Source organism: Bacillus rossius, chromosome 14 (genome assembly GCF_032445375.1).
Source record: "Bacillus rossius redtenbacheri isolate Brsri chromosome 14, Brsri_v3, whole genome shotgun sequence".
Taxonomy (NCBI): domain Eukaryota; kingdom Metazoa; phylum Arthropoda; class Insecta; order Phasmatodea; family Bacillidae; genus Bacillus; species Bacillus rossius.
Genome location: NC_086341.1, coordinates 5,908,727 through 5,928,463, shown reverse-complemented (window position 1 = coordinate 5,928,463; position 19,737 = coordinate 5,908,727). Strand labels below are relative to the sequence as shown.

General features: G+C 42.7%; 1 protein-coding gene across 2 annotated transcripts in view; it reads right to left on the bottom strand.

The window, feature by feature from the left end:
• Positions 1-3,377: 3,377 nt before the first annotated feature.
• Positions 3,378-19,737, bottom strand: part of LOC134539078 (run domain Beclin-1-interacting and cysteine-rich domain-containing protein) — a 33,078-nt gene continuing 16,718 nt past the window's right edge. For both annotated transcript variants that reach the window (XM_063380807.1, XM_063380806.1), the window contains 2 exons: positions 18,693-18,846; positions 3,378-11,798 (listed from right to left, as the gene is read on the bottom strand). In XM_063380807.1, coding sequence (XP_063236877.1) covers positions 11,592-11,798; positions 18,693-18,846 — 361 coding nt within the window. In that variant the 3' untranslated portion in view covers positions 3,378-11,591. The remainder of the gene's footprint in view (positions 11,799-18,692; positions 18,847-19,737) is intronic.

Genomic DNA, 19,737 nt, shown 5'->3' with positions numbered 1-19,737 from the left:
TGAGACCATGCTATCGAAATGCTTGTTAAGAATGATAATAGTGATGGGTCGTTCGTTAACGATTCGTTCAAAAAGAACGAATCTTTGAGAGAACGAAATCTTGCGATTCGTTCGCGATGTAAAGAACCGGCTCTTTGAGAGCCGGTACCTTGAAAGATTCGGTAGAACGAAAATGCGGAGAGAACGAGAGAACCAACCGGCTCTTTGAGAGCCGGTACCTTGAAAGATTCGGAAGAACGAAAACGCGGAGAGAACGAGAGAACGAGATGAGAGAACCGGCCACGCGCCCGGTCTGATTCGTTCGTGAAATGATTCATGACGTCAGGAGTCTGAAGAATTAGTAATCACAGCGTGAGCATGTTCATAAGAGCAAACGATAACTGATCAAATAAAATAGGGTAACATGAAAAGTATCTATACCTGAAAATGTCAACTGTTAAGTAGTGGTTTAAAATTGCGTTTTCACATTCACATACACAAATTTGGGGGGGAAAAAAACATGAATTAAAAATAACAGGGAAAGTAACTACAAATGTTCACACTTACCATTTAGGTGTTAATTAATGTACCTACTTCATTTTTCTCTCTTCATACTGAATCGCAGTAGTAGTATTCAATTTTTGTCTTTTTTTCTCTAAATGTGTTGGTCTACATGTAAACACTTTACTCTCTCTAGAGTGTAAATAGCCTGTATATTAATATTTGTAACTTAAAAAGTAATACAATATAAATAATCTTGTTTCATATACACAACTGTGATTCACTGGCTACGAAAAGCAATGTTCAAGTACTAGCTATAATAGTGCGATTACAAATTAAAGTTAAGAAAGATCACTTTCGTACCTAACATTCTTAGATTTAATGCTCCCGTATTATATAGAATCACTGCATGAAGCATTTGCAGCGATCAACAGTCAATAATTTTATAACAGTCAGTATACAACTAGACGTTTGAAATTTCATTTACCCATGCAGAGTAGATAAAGATAACCACCCACGCGATCCAGCCTCCTCTCGTTATCGGGTCACGCGATAACCAGGGGAGGCTGGAAGCAAACACGTAGCCAATACTCTAAAGGATGAACGAGTTACGACACCTGATAAAAGAGCCAGATCCTATTCACAGAAAAGAACGAAATGACCGAGATGAACGAATCGTTCTGAACGAATCTTTGACGGAACTGATCCGAAAGTACCGGTTCGGTCAAAAGAACCGTTCTGCCCATCACTAAATGATAACAGTGCGGAACATGATAAACATGCTAACACTCCAGAGGACGGATAAGGCGGCTGACACTAGATAAGAGGCTATGAAGCTCGTTTTAACTTTAACTAGGTACTCTCTCTGCCAATACCAATCTCAAAATAATGCATTGACCTGTGAGATTTAAGGATATTTTTTGTCTTCAAGCGAAAATACACGTACCGTTATTATTCATTTATAAAAATAAGATACTAGCTAATGCCCGGCATGGGTTGCAATGGTTCATTTTTTTTTTGGTAATTTTTTGAAGTAGGTACACACATTCAAAGCATCTCTCTCTACATCTATATTTCTTTCTAGCTATTTTCCATTCCACGCCGTTAGATGCCACTACTATAATAAGTTTCGTGCAGAGATTAGAGAAAGTTACAGATGGAGTATAAACACAGTTTGTAGGTATCTCTGCTGAAGCCAGGGAACATGAGGAAGCAGGTCGCCGCCATATTGTGACATGACGAAAATCGCACTTTCTCATAAGTGATGTAGGTATGTGTGGTGGTAGAAAAGTGCATGAATATTAAAGAAATAAAGACGGTTGACTCGTGAAAAATGATTGTGTACAAGAGTATGTAGTAAACTACATTTCTATATACTATGTAAACAAATGGCCGCCATCTCTTACGTGATCAAACTGGCCTCAGTGCTCAGAGCTTATGCTCCATCTGTAACTTTCTCTAATCTCTGGTCTCGTGCGCTTTTAAAGAAACGCAGTGACACACCATGCCGCCAGGTTCGCCGACACTACTTACTTGTCTCGCATTTTCTTTACCAGTTTCCTATATTGTCCTGTTACAATATTTGGTTATGTCCCATTGCTGTTCCTCCAGGGCTTCCTCCCCCCCCCCCCCCCCCAAAAAAAAAACCAGTGCAAGTGCATCGAGTAGAACGACCCCTAGGCCGATGTATCGATAACCGCCCGCGCATCTATCGCACTACGTCTTTTGTGTATTTTTCCGCCGCATGCACACTTAATGAAGGAACAAATATATTTCAAGACGTTTTTGTATCACCATGCTGTTTCAGTAATTAATAACTTACGTTCACTGTGCTCTTCAGTCCACGAAAACGGCCTGAACCTTCTAGTTTCCTGCACACGTCGACTTCTTTGATCGTTTTCCATTCACTCCGCAGCCAGGTTGATCCACCACATCTCAGTTTTCACTATCGGGACCGCTCACCAATGTTAGTCGGTGTGCCTCGAAGTCTTCCTATCCAGTGCAGTGGCTCTCTAAACTTTTTCAGCTGGCGACCCACCTTTCCTTATTGGAACACCTCCACGGTCTGTCGATCCATGGTGGAGTAAAGAACCTTATTTGTGTCGTATCCCTCCCTTATGTATATATAATTTACCATCAAATATTGCACATATACACACACACACACACACACAAAAATTTTTTTTTAAGATACTGATTGATTATTTATAAAGAATTTGTGTTCTGATTTGAAAATGGTTGACAAAATATAAGCACTTTGTAGCGAAACAAGTTATTTATTTAACAACAGATATGTATTTGCACTCAATTCGATTTGTTTCGATTTTTATTATCTTTTCTGGTGGTTTACTCGATGGTTTATGATAGTTTTAGGATAGAGTCGCGACCCACAGTTTGGGAACCACTGATCCGGTGCATATTTTACCCTTCTGGAAGGGGAGGGGGCAAAATCCCAGTGCCCCCCTTCCCCTAAATCCACCCCTGTATATAAAATTTAAAAAAAGAAAAGAAGAAGCTTTCGCTAACATGGAAATAATATTTCTGTCTCTGCGAGTCAGATCACTCGACTCCTGGCGAGAAGAAACACCACCAGGATTGCAGCACGAGTTGCGAACATGCCAGACACCGTCATAGGGCCAACAAGTTCCCCCACCAAGTCACAGCGTCAGTTCTCCATTCTCACCTCATCGTGACCGGTGCTACACAACCTTAAAGGCGGTGTGCTCAGGACAAGTGACTACAAGAGCAGAGTAACAGAAAGTCTACACAATCGGCAGCCAATCCATTCCTCAGATCTATCACGGACATTCCTGTCATAAAATTTAAAAAAATAAAATATGTATGATGGTAATGCAGCCTAGTATTTAAAATATGTAATACACAAAAAACTACACACATAAAATGTGAAATATTTATTTTTGTTTGAAAAAAGTACATAAAAATATAAATAAATTGGTTTCAAACAACATATTAATCACACTACAATAATAAATAAAATATATTACTATGTCCCAACACCAGAGAGTTAACCGAACCAATTTTGGTGTGTGTTTTAGTCGAGATTCGTCGTCAACCATATACGGGTTGTGAATGGAATGCTAACCTATACGTCTTATCCAATAACCACAGTCCGTTCATGCCCTACGTACTGGCTTTAGCCAGTCGCCACCACATGTCACACCTCCATATTCAAATTCCCGATCTTCATGAATAAATATTTCAAATATGGGAATACAGAACTAAAGTATTAAGTTACCCAGCTGAGACACTACAAAACAGTAAATTACAGTGAGTGATCACATTGTAATCAGTCAGGCAGAAATTTTAAAATACTAAAACCCTGTTAAAATGTTTCTTAACGTAAGTTTAACACATTTGGAATGCAGGAAGTTTTCTCAAGTGAAAATTTACTAACTGGACTTTACTGCATACAAATAGCTGATATTTAGAGACAAGATTTTATGGTTTTATTTTTAGGTTTTAAAAGTAGGATATCTCAGTGGTGTTTTAATTTTTTTTATGAAGTCTGTTTTTTAACAAAGATAGCATATTACTAAGTAAATATGATACTTAAATGATCCATGACACTAATTTCTCCAAACCAATACCTGATTTTTTTTTAGAAATGACAGGAACTCTCTACGTCCTTTGAAGAATAGAGGTGGCGGTGCTTTAATTGCTGTTAAAAAATAAAAACATAAATTTTTATCTGTTCAACTTATTGACGATTTTGATTTCCCGGGAATTGAAGCTGTTTGGCTTGGATTCAAAATCTCACATTCCAACTTTCTCACTCTACTCCAGAATTACATCATCACTGATAATGCACAAAAAACTTCTGGCACAAAAGTTAACTACAAAAAATTAATCTGAATGGTTGGTGCTTAAATAATTAAACATATATAAAATTTAAAAAAAAATTATAACTCCACATGGAGGGCAGAACTGAGCCATAACCAAGCTGATAGACTGGGAGAATATTAAAATAAACTAGTACCTATTTACCTGAAAATTATAATGTGACTCTGAACATAATGCTAACCCTAAATTTTTGATGACAAGTTTGTGGAAAAGCCTTTATTGTGATTCAAGTACATACACTTGATATTATTTAAATTATTAAGATTCTTTCCATATTTACTAGATTCTTTGTAGTGCCACTTGTATCAATTTACACAGTCTGTTTTGAAACATCTAGTCGCAGTTAGAAATTTTTTAAAATTGTTTTATGACTGCAGTTAAAGAGAGAAAGTTAAGAATGTGGTGAAGTAGGGTGGTCCTGGGAGGTATAAAGAGTGGGAGGGGGGGTATACTTCCTCTGCAGCCACAGGGAAGAGAAGCAGAAGGAACCAAACACCCTCCCCTTCATCATGCATCTCCCATCTGTCAGCCTGTGCACAGGTCCAGCAAGCCCCGGACTAGAGTGGCATAAGTGACACTTTGAAGAGGCAGAGCCCGTAGTTCAACTGAGCTGTTCCCAGTGGCAAGATACAAATTTGCGATTATAATGCGACCCCCACTTTTAGTTTCCACAGTTTAGGTAACCATCATAGCATTATATTCAGGTAAACATGGTAAACACACTTACAATCATCAAAATACTACAGTAGAGACAAAATTTTACGGTCTTAATTTTAGGCTAATTTTATTCCTAAAGAGAAGATTTCAATGATATTGTTAATTTTTTTATTATAGATTCTGCTGATTCATGAATATAGTGAAAAGTAAAAAAAAATGTCACTGAAATTTTTTTTAATATATACATATTTAACCCAAGGAGTGTAGTTTTCAACTGTGATACACAAAACATTTATACAATTAAATAATTATAAAAAAGATTCTGGAACAGAATTACTAAGAGCTAAAAAATACACCAGGAAGCATTTGTGTTTGAAAAATGTATCAACAGTAGTGTCATTAAAATAAATTCTGTAAAATAATTTTTTTCATGTATCTTTGGTCGATGTATCCAGGGCCATCGAGTGGGAGGGACAGAGGGCAAAGTCCTCGGTGCCCAATCACCATTGAAGCTCATTTTAGTCCCAAAGGTTTTTTTTTTGCCCAAGTTCATCTTGACAGGATGATAGTTACACGTCTATTTCTGATGAAATTCATCGGAAACCTTACAAGTTATGCAACAGTTATGGTTATAAATAACTTTTACAGTATCTAGATTTCTTTTAAATTCGGGGTTTAAACTAGTGATGGCCCGATATTCGATATCAGAGATCGGTAATATCGGCACATTTTTCAATATCGGACATCGGTAAATACTTGCGATATTTTTATAACCGATGTTTGCTCTCGCCAATAATACTTCTCACATAACCTTAACCGTAATTCCAAGCTTATTTTCCGCGGGCGTAATTTATCTTTCTTCACGTCACCATATTACCTAGTAATTCCAAGCATATTTTACACTGAAACAATTTCAAGCCTTTTTCTTCTTTCTGATACTGCAATGCATCCCGACGGTACAATTCTTCCATGTGTACACAAATCCCAGTCATTAGTGCATATTTATTTGTTTCAGATATTCGCAAAATGTTTTCGCTTGATGAATTTTCGAAGTTCACTAAGTGTACATAAATTGAAAACATAAACAAAAATAATTACGATATTTAATTTAATAAGTGGTATAGCCGTAAGTAAACATGAAGAAGAATAAAGTTGCTGCTTGATATAACAAGCATTTTCTTTCTGTGTCGTTTCATGGTCGCCAACTGCTGTTCTATAAAGACGTTACGTAAGTTTTACAAAAGCTAAAATATGAAACGTGTTTAAGTAGGGCAAATTGCAGCAAAGGTATTATGTTGGCTATATTGAGTGCATTGCCAACAACATAAATCATAATGTGTGGTTTTATAAACTCTGCAGTACGTTTTAAAGTTGTATTGAAATTACTTTTCATGTATTTTTAATGTGTTTTCGCACCAATAAATGGAGTGATACACTTGAACAATGGAATGACAGCCCACTGACGTACTGGAAGGCAAATTCTACCTTTCCGAGACTGAAATTGTTAGCCAGAATATATCTTGGCTTTCCACCTGCCTCAATTCATTCTGAAAAATTGTTTAGATCTGCATGTGGAATTTGTACCAAAAAACGGAATCGCCTTTCACCTGAACACATTCAAATGCTAACATTTCTCCACAAAAATCTGAAATTTGTTTCCTTGTAGTTACAATATGTTTTTTGCATACTGTAGGTAATACCTACACCAGAATTTTGCTTTACCTGGCCTTGAAAAACAATTTAATTTTTTAAGACCTTGAATTTAGAGAGTTTATTTGTAAGGCATTATGATAATTTCATTATAAGCTTTCATTTAATGTGAATTTACAATATTTTACAATTAATAAAATTAATATACATTCACATAAGTATGTTTTATTAATATTTAACATTTTTCATTATTGTCTATAACAGTACTCCAGAACCACAATTTTATAGAATCAGGGTTAGAAATGAGATAGGCCTATTATCGGAATATCGGGTATCGGGTATCAGATCAGTAAATTTGGAAATATCGGAATCTGTATCGGTATCGGGTTTTTGGATATCGGGCCATCACTAGTTTAAACTTTTTGTATGTCGAGTAATGAGGAGGAGGCCCGACAAAATTATCTTCCTCCGGGTCCTTGGACTCTTTAACAAGCCTTCACATATTTTGGTACAAGCTTCATGACTAGCTTAGAATTTAATATATAATTACAGATTCCATGTTCCAGTTTTGAATTAAGTTTTGCTAAAATGCTGAAGAACTTCACAATTTAACAAGTACTTCCGTGCGATACAGTGAACTTGCATTTTGGTGGTCTATGGTATGCTGGCATTTGTTTTTTGTATTATTTCAATTTTCATTGCATTTCACCATAAAATCTTGTCTCTAATTATAGTAAACTATTTGTAAAACTATTTGAGTGAACTATGCTAACATTACATGGCAACCGCAAGCCTCAAATTCAAACAACGTATTATTAAAGTATGTTACTACCCGTCTTTCCTCATGCAGATGCAGGTATTGCGAAATGTAACAAAAAACTGAATATAAGCAGCAGTGTTTACGAAACTAAATTATACTGCGAGTTCCTCCATCCTCCCAGGGTATTACGACATAGCATTAAAGTAATAAGATGTGAAAAACATTAAATACAATTCATGGTTTTAAATGAAGCGAAATCTCATTACAACGTACCTGAAAAAACCCACCTTTTAAGTACCTATTTAACAATGAAAGTACTTTGTACTGAACTGTTACTAAATGTAAAAATTCTTGTATGGACTTGAAAATATATACTTTATCGTGAGGTACTTCATAATGAGGTTTCACTGTATTAAAAAAAATTGTACAAAATTTCAGTTTGTATATGATAAACTAATACTACAGTATTTATAAAGGGAATTGATAAGCCTGCCAACAGTTACAGCAGTTTACCTTTGCTGCCACCGTGTAGGTGCTGAGTTGTGACACTACAGTCGTTCCTCCAGGTTTACAGTCTGTGCTGCTTACAGCTGAATAATCACAGTTTATGTTTACGCCTCTAGTAGGTAACTATCTGTTACAACAACTATATGTTTAGTGTGCACATACCGTACACCTCTTTGGCTTCCAAAAGCCTAACAATTATACAATTTCATAAGAGCCTGTAACTATCAAAGCACCTGCACAAACAATAACTCTTATAATAAATACACATCTGGACATAAATCATAACTATTTTCACATCACGAGAAAACAACAACTTTCACATAAGCATTAGAAAAAAAAAAGTTAAATATCTTGTAAAAATATTTAACAAAGAGAAAATGATTCCACCTTTATGGCAGCATAAAAATATGTCCCTTGCTATCAAACATCACCTTCAAAAGAACATGAGTTGTAAAGCTAAGCATCGGCCAAGAACATTATGTATATCTTTCCCTTTGTCTCGTCTCCACAAACCCGCTGTGTATGGCTGTAATTCTCACATTCTGTCCTACTTGTGCAAAAAAATGTTTGTGCCTTTTATCATCTGGCTCCAGGTTTTGGGTTCGTATTTCACATTCAACTCTATGCAACCTGTGTCTCACCAGCCGTAACATTCAAAAAAATTGTCTCCCCCTCCCCACAATACATCTTTGGAAAATCTGTGTTCTCCATCTTACATGTTGCAAGCATGAGGATAAGTAAGCCTGATTATTGTAGAAAGTAAAGAAGTTAATGCAATTATGAGGAGGTTTCTGCCCCAGAAACAGGTTTTAAAATGCCAAAGCTGACAAATAAGACAGCGTCGCTGTCACAAACAATTGCCGAGTGGGCGAAAAACACACAATTCGGTTCACACCGTGATTAGAAATAACTTGCACAGCCTGAAAGTAAGAAATTATCCTACTGGCTCTATTGTAGATCATTGTGTCTGGCTACAGAAGCTTAAACGCTAATATACTACAATATACAATGAAATGTAGAAAAAAATATATCCATACACTTACTTACCGCATAAGTTACAAATTTTAATTTTTAAAACATGTCTACAAATAGGAACTTTTTTTTCACATAAAAAAAATCCCAACCTTTTTCACATGGCTAAGCTCAGTAATAGAAAAAATGCCACCAAAATTCTGTCTAGGGATGTAACATTACATGTTCTCAGTGTGCGTAAGTAGGTAATTATATTTGTGTCCGTTCTTCAGTTGTTTCCAGGACAAACATCGTAAACTAGAAGTGGCATTATGTCCATTTAATTATTTTAAATTGGGGAGGAACCAATTTAATCCTCAAATACCATTAAAATACTTAGCATTTGAAGAATTCAATATTTGAGGAAAAAAGATTTAACTTAGAGGAAATACAGCAAATTAAAAAAATTGAACACTGATAACCTCAGTAAAATTTTAATTTTCATACCTATCTTATTACTAAACCCTAAGATATTGTACTTTTAAAATGTAATTATATAAAACAAAATTACAATATGTAGATCTTGGAAACTTAAATTGTGAAACAAACATTTAAAGGGTAGAATGTTTTAACACCATAGTTAATATTTTAAATTTATTGTACATTAATTTATTTTTGACCCTTGACACCTAGATTCGGTACTCTCCGGGATTCGAATTCGAGATTCAGATTAGAGAAAATTGGGATTTGACCCATAACTATTTTAAAAAAAGGAAGATATGTATTATACCTTCATACACAGGAAAATATTTACTACACAGACCAGTTTTGATGTTTTGCAGGACTGTTCAGCTTCACATTATATGAAATAACATTAAATTACTTTTATCGCAAATAAGATTGTGAAGCCTATGTGACTATCAATGTTAGTTTTCCAAAGACAACATTTTTGAAAACATTTTCAGGTAACTCATCTGAAAAATGTTCTGCAATCAAAACTGGACATTTTCCATCAGTTACACTTTCACCAAAACAAACAATAAAGTTCTAATATTTTAACATTTTTATGCAAACAGAACCAAATAAAACATAAATTTGGTCTTTCTTTATGACATAACGTTGAACTTCGGTAATTTAAAGTTGGGTAGGAACCATGCTACCCTCTAAAAATTGTAAAGAAAACAAAAATTAAACAGTACCTACCGTAAAACCGAAATTTGATTATCATACAATGTACATCAAGATCAACCTATTTTAAGTTATGTAAATATGATTTGGTAATCGAAATAAAAAAAATAATTTTCCAAAAAGATGTATGGTTTTATAGTCCAGAAAATTTTACCAACAGAAAATCATCCCACTGACGTTGCTAACTGTGACAACGCTCAGAATGCTACTCAGCACACTAGAGAAGTGATGCAATGTATTTCTACTGTTAATTCCACGGGTAAAAACCACAGCAACAAATTAATTCCTAATCAAGGAAGACTACGTAGTGTAAAACCAGTAAATGCATTCAACCTAAAGAACTCAATGAGGACTTATATCCCCATGTCCTTACAATTTATTCCTAACTGAAATGTTTTTTTAAATAAAATACGAATCCTGAAAGGTGACCATCTTGCTCATTGAATCATGCTTGCTAACTCTGACTGCAACGTGAGTTCTTGGAAGTGACACAGGGCAAGGTTACATAACAGCTCGTAGTACTGAAATAATTGATGGAGTTACATGATTCTTAAAATTTAAGATTTGAATTTGATAGTTTGAACATTAATTTTTTTTCTTGGTAAAAGATTATAACGCTAACAATTCAAAGCTGTTAGAATCATTTCATATTAACATTATGAAGTTTGTTAGGCACTCAAAAAGTTTATATTAATTTGAACATTTTTGTTTCCCTCACGTTCATTATGAGAATCGTTAATCAATATTAAATATTCAAAAGTTTTCAATATCAATATCACTATTAAACGTCACAAACATAATAATTACGTGCATTGTGTTGGTATGTAACAAAATTATTACCAGCCAAAAATAATCTTCAACAATAATAATTTTTAGAGGTTCCCTGGTCATAATAAGCATTTGTGAATAGCAATAAAACTTAAAATTCCTACGTTTACTTATTTTACTTTCAAAGCTACAACCATGACATTACATTCTATTGCACTGCAAACAAAGTGTTATTTCATGTAACAAAGTTCAAACATAATTAGTAACAAATTTTCTGCACTAAGTAAATCACTTTATCATATATTAACTTTATTTTTAACATTCAAACAAAAAAATATATATATATGTGATGACACGTGCTTCGACACACAAATCGACAGGTTTATATAAATTCATTACAGGCAAACTGTAAAACAGAAATGTAAAAAAAAAAAAAAAAAAAAAAAAGAAGATTAACAATAGTATGCATTTTAAATCAACAGTTTCACAGTTTGATTTGTGCCAGCTGATTGCATATCTCTCACGCGACAATTGTAACAGTCTTACGTTCCCTCTCCGAATTCAGCGTAAAAAAAGGGGGAGGGGGATAGGGGGCGGAAGCACGTGAACCTCGAAGCTGGTACTTTTCGACAGGACCCCGAGCCGCGTGGCCCCCCACGTCTGTCCACTAGTACCGGCACGTGAATATAACTAGTGTTCCTGTCCGGCTAACTGCCAGCCCGTTCGCCTCGCCACAGGACCTAGCGCTGGCGTCACGGCTGCGACGCCGCTACGCCAGGCGGACGGCCGGCTCCAGGGGGGGCTTGCCCCTCCGGGCCTCGAGCCGGGCGCAGCGCGGGCACGGAGCCGCGCCGGAGCAGGCGGCGTGGAAGCACGCTCCACACGACACGCACCGGGACACCTTCCCCAGCTGCCACGGGAATATCACCTCCTTCGAGGGGCATAGCTCACACACGAAGCCCCGCGCCTGGCACAGCTGCGGCAGGGGAACAGCACACAATACAGTGAGCGTGACACTACTGCAAACTGTTTAACCGCACTTGAAAGGATTTCTCACTTTAATTATCAGACCATTACAACATGTTTTCCAAGTCGGGTTCTTCAGGTACATTTGTAACAAGATTTAACTGTAAACCCTTATAAGTAGAGACCTGCAAAATTCGCGGGTTCAATGACCTCCAGGATAGACTCTGCTACACTCTACACAATCTGGGAAAATGCCACCTGTTCATTGGCTGCTGACTTGTGAGTCATCTCGAACCGAGTGTCTGCGATTCGACACTTCTTTGAGCGAGGGTCTCTAATCGGCCCTCATTACTCCAGATTAACAGTGAACCAATTGCAGAAGCAGCGCCAAGGTATAATTATTTGAATTGTAGCATATCACGACCTGAATCCGCGAATTTTGCAGGTCTCTACTTATAAGATATAAGTATAACCAAATATCGTAATGGGACAATACGAGAAACTCTGACCAATTAGCATAGGGCGAAGCGTGAGACACTTTTACTGCATTGCTTTCTAGATATTTTCCACTCCATGCCGCTGAATTCCACGACTGTAACCAGTCTCATGCATTTTAAACACGCATTGTACAAAACGTAGGTGCACTCCACACGGCCAGGTTTGCTGACATCCCTTATTTTGCATATTTCTTGCCAGTTTCCCATATAGTAGTTCCTATTACAATATTGGCCATTGGGTATAACTAACAGTAGTAATACAAACTCACGTAGTAAAATATTCGTTTAAATGAATCCAAGCTATAGGGTCTCAACACTTAGATTGCAGTACAAAAAATTGGTGCTCACTGTTGCCAGATTGCGCTGCACAACTTTCGGAAGACATCATGGAGCTTCAGTCTTTGCCTTTTTATCCCCTCTTCCCCCCCCCCCCCCCCCATCACTACCTTTTCCTCTGCCACCACTCCGAGTTACAATATTTCCCCTCTATTCCTTCCCTTTCTGACCTCACCTGAATCTGAGGCATAAGCGCATATCTAATTTTTCGCTAAAAATTATGAGGGGATTACTGCCTTGACCTGCATTTGGACGTCTTCTGAACGATCTAAAGGGGTACCTATGTGTGTTAGTGAGGCGGGATGATAAGCGCAACACTCGCTGGTATTTCTAGTGCGGTATAACCTCTAAGTGCAAGGCTTTGAACAGGCGTGCATTCTCCTTGTCAACACAGGCTAACTGCAGTGAAATTTTAGCGGTGTCCGTAACATTATATGGCAGAGAAATAAAGATAAAGGTGTAATGCAAGGCCCTTAAGTGATTTCAAGAATCTGTACCAGGTGTTTTACATCTAAAAATTACTCTGAAAACACGTGTTTTAGCAATTTTAACTCATAAAAATATACATACAGGAAAGCACCAGTACAACGAACTTCAGTTAAACGAACACTTCACTTAACCGAACTCAGTGTTTGGTCCCGCCAAAAACGTATATAATAACCTTGAATTTTATTTCATCTTAACGAATTTTACGACAGTTCGTTTCTTCCTGAAACAAAAATATTCACTTGAACGAACAACCTTGAGGCATATTTTGAAAAAAATTACCATCCAAAAACTTGTACTTTATTTTTAATTTTCTTATTCAAACGTAACGTGTACGTAAACAAAAACAATAACGGAACTAGTATGTGTGCGCATGTACTGTCGAAATGAGTAGATTAATTATCGTGTTTTGAAATAATAATGGAATGGTATTACAGTAGAATCTCAGTACTAAGTACTTACAGGGACCTCAAGTTTTTGTACTTAGTACTGAAAGTACTTAGTACTGAAACATACATACATATCATCTATACAGAGAGAGAAAAAAAATATTTAAAAAAAACAGCTACAGGAGAGCCGCAAGGCCATATGTCTTTGCAACTATGACTTGCTTTTCCCCCTTGTCTAGTTCTCTGAATATTTCCACTTTTTCCTTAAGCGTGAATTGCTTTCGTTTCTTTTTATCTCCAGGATCGCTCATATTGTAGTACAAATACAATGCGGTGTCTAAATAACGTAACCTGAAAATAAACTCAACAATAACAATCCCGGCACAGACATCAACAGTATTTTTAGCGTAGCGTAACACTTTTGCCTAAATAATTAATACTTCTCTCGAACTTCCGTGTTTCGATGTATCGAATGGTGTTGTGTTGCTCACGTCGCACACTACGTACGGTTTAATCTATGGTAGCGCGCGCAACTGTTTGTTAACTTTGTTTTGAGGGTTTAGAGGTTAGAAAATATGTTGCGGTGGTATTTGTGTATGTTTGTTCTACAACATTAATCATTTAGCTGGAAATTTATTTACCAGTTGAAGTAAATTTTAGTGTAGTAATGCCACGCTTCTAGTAGAATTTATACGTTATAGTGAAAACATGATACTTTAAACTGAAACTGTTTTGTATGGTGAAGATACGATTTTTGGCGGGGACTTAAAAAAAATACGTTAAAGTGAAATATAAGTTATAATGAGGTACGTTGTACCGGTATTCTACTGTACGTCCGTTGTACGATACAACTAGTACATATTCTCGAACTTTTCGTTTTTTGGCTACTTACATCACGATAATTTTTGTACGGTACTTTGGAAGTGGCGGTGAGAGAGGCAGGGAGAGGACAGCAGGGAAGCGAGAGTCCTGTACATGGCAGCGGGCCACGTGCTCCAGGCAAGTGGCGGTGAGGTCCCTGAGAGAGGCAAGGAGAGGACAGCAGGGAAGCGAGAGCGCTGTACCTGGCAGCGGGCCACGTGCTCCAGGCAAGTGGCGGTGAGGTCCCTGAGAGAGGCAGGGAGAGGACAGCAGGGAAGCGAGAGCGCTGTACCTGGCAGCGAGCCACGTGCTCCAGGCAAGTGGCAGTGAGGTCCCTGAGAGAGGCAGGGAGAGGACAGCAGGGAAGCGAGAGCGCTGTACCTGGCAGCGGGCCACGTGCTCCAGGCAAGTGGCGGTGAGAGAGGCAGGGAGAGGACAGCAGGGAAGCGAGAGCGCTGTACCTGGCAGCGGGCCACATGCTCCAGGCAAGTGGCAGTGAGGTCCCTGAGAGAGGCAAGGAGAGGACAGCAGGGAAGCGAGAGCGCTGTACCTGGCAGCGGGCCACGTGCTCCAGGCAAGTGGCGGTGAGAGAGGCAGGGAGAGGACAGCAGGGAAGCGAGAGCGCTGTACCTGGCAGCGGGCCACATGCTCCAGGCAAGTGGCAGTGAGGTCCCTGAGAGAGGCAGGGAGAGGACAGCAGGGAAGCGAGAGCGCTGTACCTGGCAGCGGGCCACGTGCTCCAGGCAAGTGGCGGTGAGAGAGGCAGGGAGAGGACAGCAGAGAAGCGAGAGCGCTGTACCTGGCAGCGGGCCACATGCTCCAGGCAAGTGGCAGTGAGGTCCCTGAGAGAGGCAAGGAGAGGACAGCAGGGAAGCGAGAGTCCTGTACATGGCAGCGGGCCACGTGCTCCAGGCAAGTGGCAGTGAGGTCCCTGAGAGAGGCAAGGAGAGGACAGCAGGGAAGCGAGAGCGCTGTACCTGGCAGCGGGCCACGTGCTCCAGGCAAGTGGCGGTGAGAGAGGCAGGGAGAGGACAGCAGGGAAGCGAGAGCGCTGTACCTGGCAGCGGGCCACGTGCTCCAGGCAAGTGGCGGTGAGGTCCCTGAGAGAGGCAAGGAGAGGACAGCAGGGAAGCGAGAGCGCTGTACCTGGCAGCGGGCCACGTGCTCCAGGCAAGTGGCGGTGAGAGAGGCAGGGAGAGGACAGCAGGGAAGCGAGAGCGCTGTACCTGGCAGCGGGCCACGTGCTCCAGGCAAGTGGCGGTGAGGTCCCTGAGAGAGGCAGGGAGAGGACAGCAGGGAAGCGAGAGCGCTGTACCTGGCAGCGGGCCACGTGCTCCAGGCAAGTGGCGGTGAGGTCCCTGAGAGAGGCAAGGAGAGGACAGCAGGGAAGCGAGAGCGCTGTACCTGGCAGCGGGCCACGTGCTCCAGGCAAGTGGCGGTGAGGTCCCTGAGAGAGGCAAGGGGAGGACAGCAGGGAAGCGAGAGCGCTGTACCTGGCAGCGGGCCACGTGCTCCAGGCAAGTGGCGGTGAGGTCCCTGAGAGAGGCAAGGAGAGGACAGCAGGGAAGCGAGAGTGCTGTACCTGGCAGCGGGCCACGTGCTCCAGGCAAGTGGCGGTGAGGTCCCTGAGAGAGGCAGGGAGAGGACAGCAGGGAAGCGAGAGCGCTGTACCTGGCAGCGAGCCACGTGCTCCAGGCAAGTGGCGGTGAGAGAGGCAGGGAGAGGACAGCAGGGAAGCGAGAGCGCTGTACCTGGCAGCGGGCCACGTGCTCCAGGCAAGTGGCGGTGAGGTCCCTGAGAGAGGCAAGGAGAGGACAGCAGGGAAGCGAGAGCACTGTACCTGGCAGCGAGCCACGTGCTCCAGGCAAGTGGCGGTGAGAGAGGCAGGGAGAGGACAGCAGGGAAGCGAGAGCGCTGTACCTGGCAGCGGGCCACATGCTCCAGGCAAGTGGCGTTGAGAGAGGCAAGGAGAGGACAGCAGGGAAGCGAGAGCGCTGTACCTGGCAGCGAGCCACGTGCTCCAGGCAAGTGGCGGTGAGGTCCCTGAGAGAGGCAGGGAGAGGACAGCAGGGAAGCGAGAGCCCTGTACATGGCAGCGGGCCACGTGCTCCAGGCAAGTGGCGGTGAGGTCCCTGAGAGAGGCAAGGAGAGGACAGCAGGGAAGCGAGAGCGCTGTACCTGGCAGCGGGCCACGTGCTCCAGGCAAGTGGCGGTGAGGTCCCTGAGAGAGGCAAGGAGAGGACAGCAGGGAAGCGAGAGCCCTGTACATGGCAGCGGGCCACGTGCTCCAGGCAAGTGGCGGTGAGGTCCCTGAGAGAGGCAAGGAGAGGACAGCAGGGAAGCGAGAGCGCTGTACCTGGCAGCGGGCCACGTGCTCCAGGCAAGTGGCGGTGAGGTCCCTGAGAGAGGCAGGGAGAGGACAGCAGGGAAGCGAGAGCGCTGTACCTGGCAGCGGGCCACGTGCTCCAGGCAAGTGGCGGTGAGAGAGGCAGGGAGAGGACAGCAGGGAAGCGAGAGCCCTGTACATGGCAGCGGGCCACGTGCTCCAGGCAAGTGGCAGTGAGGTCCCTGAGAGAGGCAGGGAGAGGACAGCAGGGAAGCGAGAGCGCTGTACCTGGCAGCGGGCCACGTGCTCCAGGCAAGTGGCGGTGAGAGAGGCAGGGACAGCAGGGAAGCGAGAGTCCTGTACATGGCAGCGGGCCACGTGCTCCAGGCAAGTGGCGGTGAGGTCCCTGAGAGAGGCAGGGAGAGGACAGCAGGGAAGCGAGAGCGCTGTACCTGGCAGCGAGCCACGTGCTCCAGGCAAGTGGCAGTGAGGTCCCTGAGAGAGGCAGGGAGAGGACAGCAGGGAAGCGAGAGCGCTGTACCTGGCAGCGGGCCACGTGCTCCAGGCAAGTGGCGGTGAGGTCCCTGAGAGAGGCAGGGAGAGGACAGCAGGGAAGCGAGAGCGCTGTACCTGGCAGCGAGCCACGTGCTCCAGGCAAGTGGCAGTGAGGTCCCTGAGAGAGGCAGGGAGAGGACAGCAGGGAAGCGAGAGCGCTGTACCTGGCAGCGGGCCACATGCTCCAGGCAAGTGGCGGTGAGAGAGGCAAGGAGAGGACAGCAGGGAAGCGAGAGCGCTGTACCTGGCAGCGAGCCACGTGCTCCAGGCAAGTGGCAGTGAGGTCCCTGAGAGAGGCAGGGAGAGGACAGCAGGGAAGCGAGAGCGCTGTACCTGGCAGCGGGCCACGTGCTCCAGGCAAGTGGCGGTGAGAGAGGCAGGGAGAGGACAGCAGGGAAGCGAGAGCCCTGTACATGGCAGCGGGCCACGTGCTCCAGGCAAGTGGCGGTGAGGTCCCTGAGAGAGGCAAGGAGAGGACAGCAGGGAAGCGAGAGCGCTGTACCTGGCAGCGGGCCACGTGCTCCAGGCAAGTGGCGGTGAGGTCCCTGAGAGAGGCAGGGAGAGGACAGCAGGGAAGCGAGAGCGCTGTACCTGGCAGCGGGCCACGTGCTCCAGGCAAGTGGCGGTGAGAGAGGCAGGGAGAGGACAGCAGGGAAGCGAGAGCGCTGTACCTGGCAGCGGGCCACGTGCTCCAGGCAAGTGGCGGTGAGAGAGGCAGGGAGAGGACAGCAGGGAAGCGAGAGCCCTGTACATGGCAGCGGGCCACGTGCTCCAGGCAAGTGGCGGTGAGGTCCCTGAGAGAGGCAAGGAGAGGACAGCAGGGAAGCGAGAGCGCTGTACCTGGCAGCGGGCCACGTGCTCCAGGCAAGTGGCGGTGAGAGAGGCAGGGAGAGGACAGCAGGGAAGCGAGAGCGCTGTACCTGGCAGCGGGCCACGTGCTCCAGTCAAGTGGCGGTGAGGTCCCTGAGAGAGGCAAGGAGAGGACAGCAGGGAAGCGAGAGCGCTGTACATGGCAGCGGGCCACGTGCTCCAGGCAAGTGGCGGTGAGGTCCCTGAGAGAGGCAAGGAGAGGACAGCAGGGAAGCGAGAGCGCTGTACCTGGCAGCGGGCCACGTGCTCCAGGCAAGTGGCGGTGAGGTCCCTGAGAGAGGCAAGGAGAGGACAGCAGGGAAGCGAGAGCCCTGTACATGGCAGCGGGCCACGTGCTCCAGGCAAGTGGCGGTGAGGTCCCTGAGAGAGGCAAGGAGAGGACAGCAGGGAAGCGAGAGCGCTGTACCTGGCAGCGGGCCACGTGCTCCAGGCAAGTGGCGGTGAGGTCCCTGAGAGAGGCAGGGAGAGGACAGCAGGGAAGCGAGAGCGCTGTACCTGGCAGCGAGCCACGTGCTCCAGGCAAGTGGCAGTGAGGTCCCTGAGAGAGGCAGGGAGAGGACAGCAGGGAAGCGAGAGCGCTGTACCTGGCAGCGGGCCACGTGCTCCAGGCAAGTGGCGGTGAGGTCCCTGAGCCGAGCCAGAAGCTCCCCGCTCTTCACCAGCAGGAGGTCCTGGAGAGAGTAGACATCCAACTCCGTCAGGAGGTGAGTCGGTTGCTGCTGCAGCGATTCCTGGATCCTGCACATACACACCACGCGACAGCTCAACTCCTGTGCTCTGTATGTCTATTCAAAACATATTTAAAAATTTTTGTACAATCTACTCACAATGTAAAAACCAGATTTGTTTTTTAAATATTACAATTTTTGATACTAAACAGAAATGTTCTGTGGTTATGGAAATGAGCGTGCTCTTTAGGCCATATCAAGACTACACTTTTACATAATTTTATAATTTCCTTATTATTTCTTCACTTAAAATAAAGAAATGTAAACTATTCTAATGGATTACTAAAATTATGTGTAAAAATGGTACTGACATCAAAAAATATACTATACTGAATTCTACGTAGAATTACTTTTTTTTCGGGGCAGGTAATTTTTGGGAAAAACATAATACAAAATCTATTTCATTCAATCAGAAATGTTAATTATTTAATAACAATCACCTATGCAAAATATAGACAAAACTTTCTCATATGGCCACACAGTTTTTTTTAGTTCAGCACTATGCAGACCCATTAACAGCAAGTATTCTCCTGAATCATAACTTTTATTTACGTATGTTTAACTTTCTAGTGCAAAGTCTGTTTTGTTATACATAAATGTGGCAAGCTGCTTGAGGAGACAAATATAAGCACACTACATAGTTGTTTCCCTTCAAGTTTTAAACGTCAAAAATAGCCTTGTGTCAAATAAAATTTATTTACAGCTTAGCTGAGAACAATGTTTGCAATTCGATTTCACTTCCGCAAATCAAACATGCAATTTTATTATTCGCTTCGCATAAAAATAAAAAAACTAGTAATCGCACAGGTCTAAAAGAAAGCCAACAGGTGTGCTTTATGTGGTTCTGTTGGTACATATAAAGATCTTGATAAAATTTATTTGTATATTTCTATAATTATTA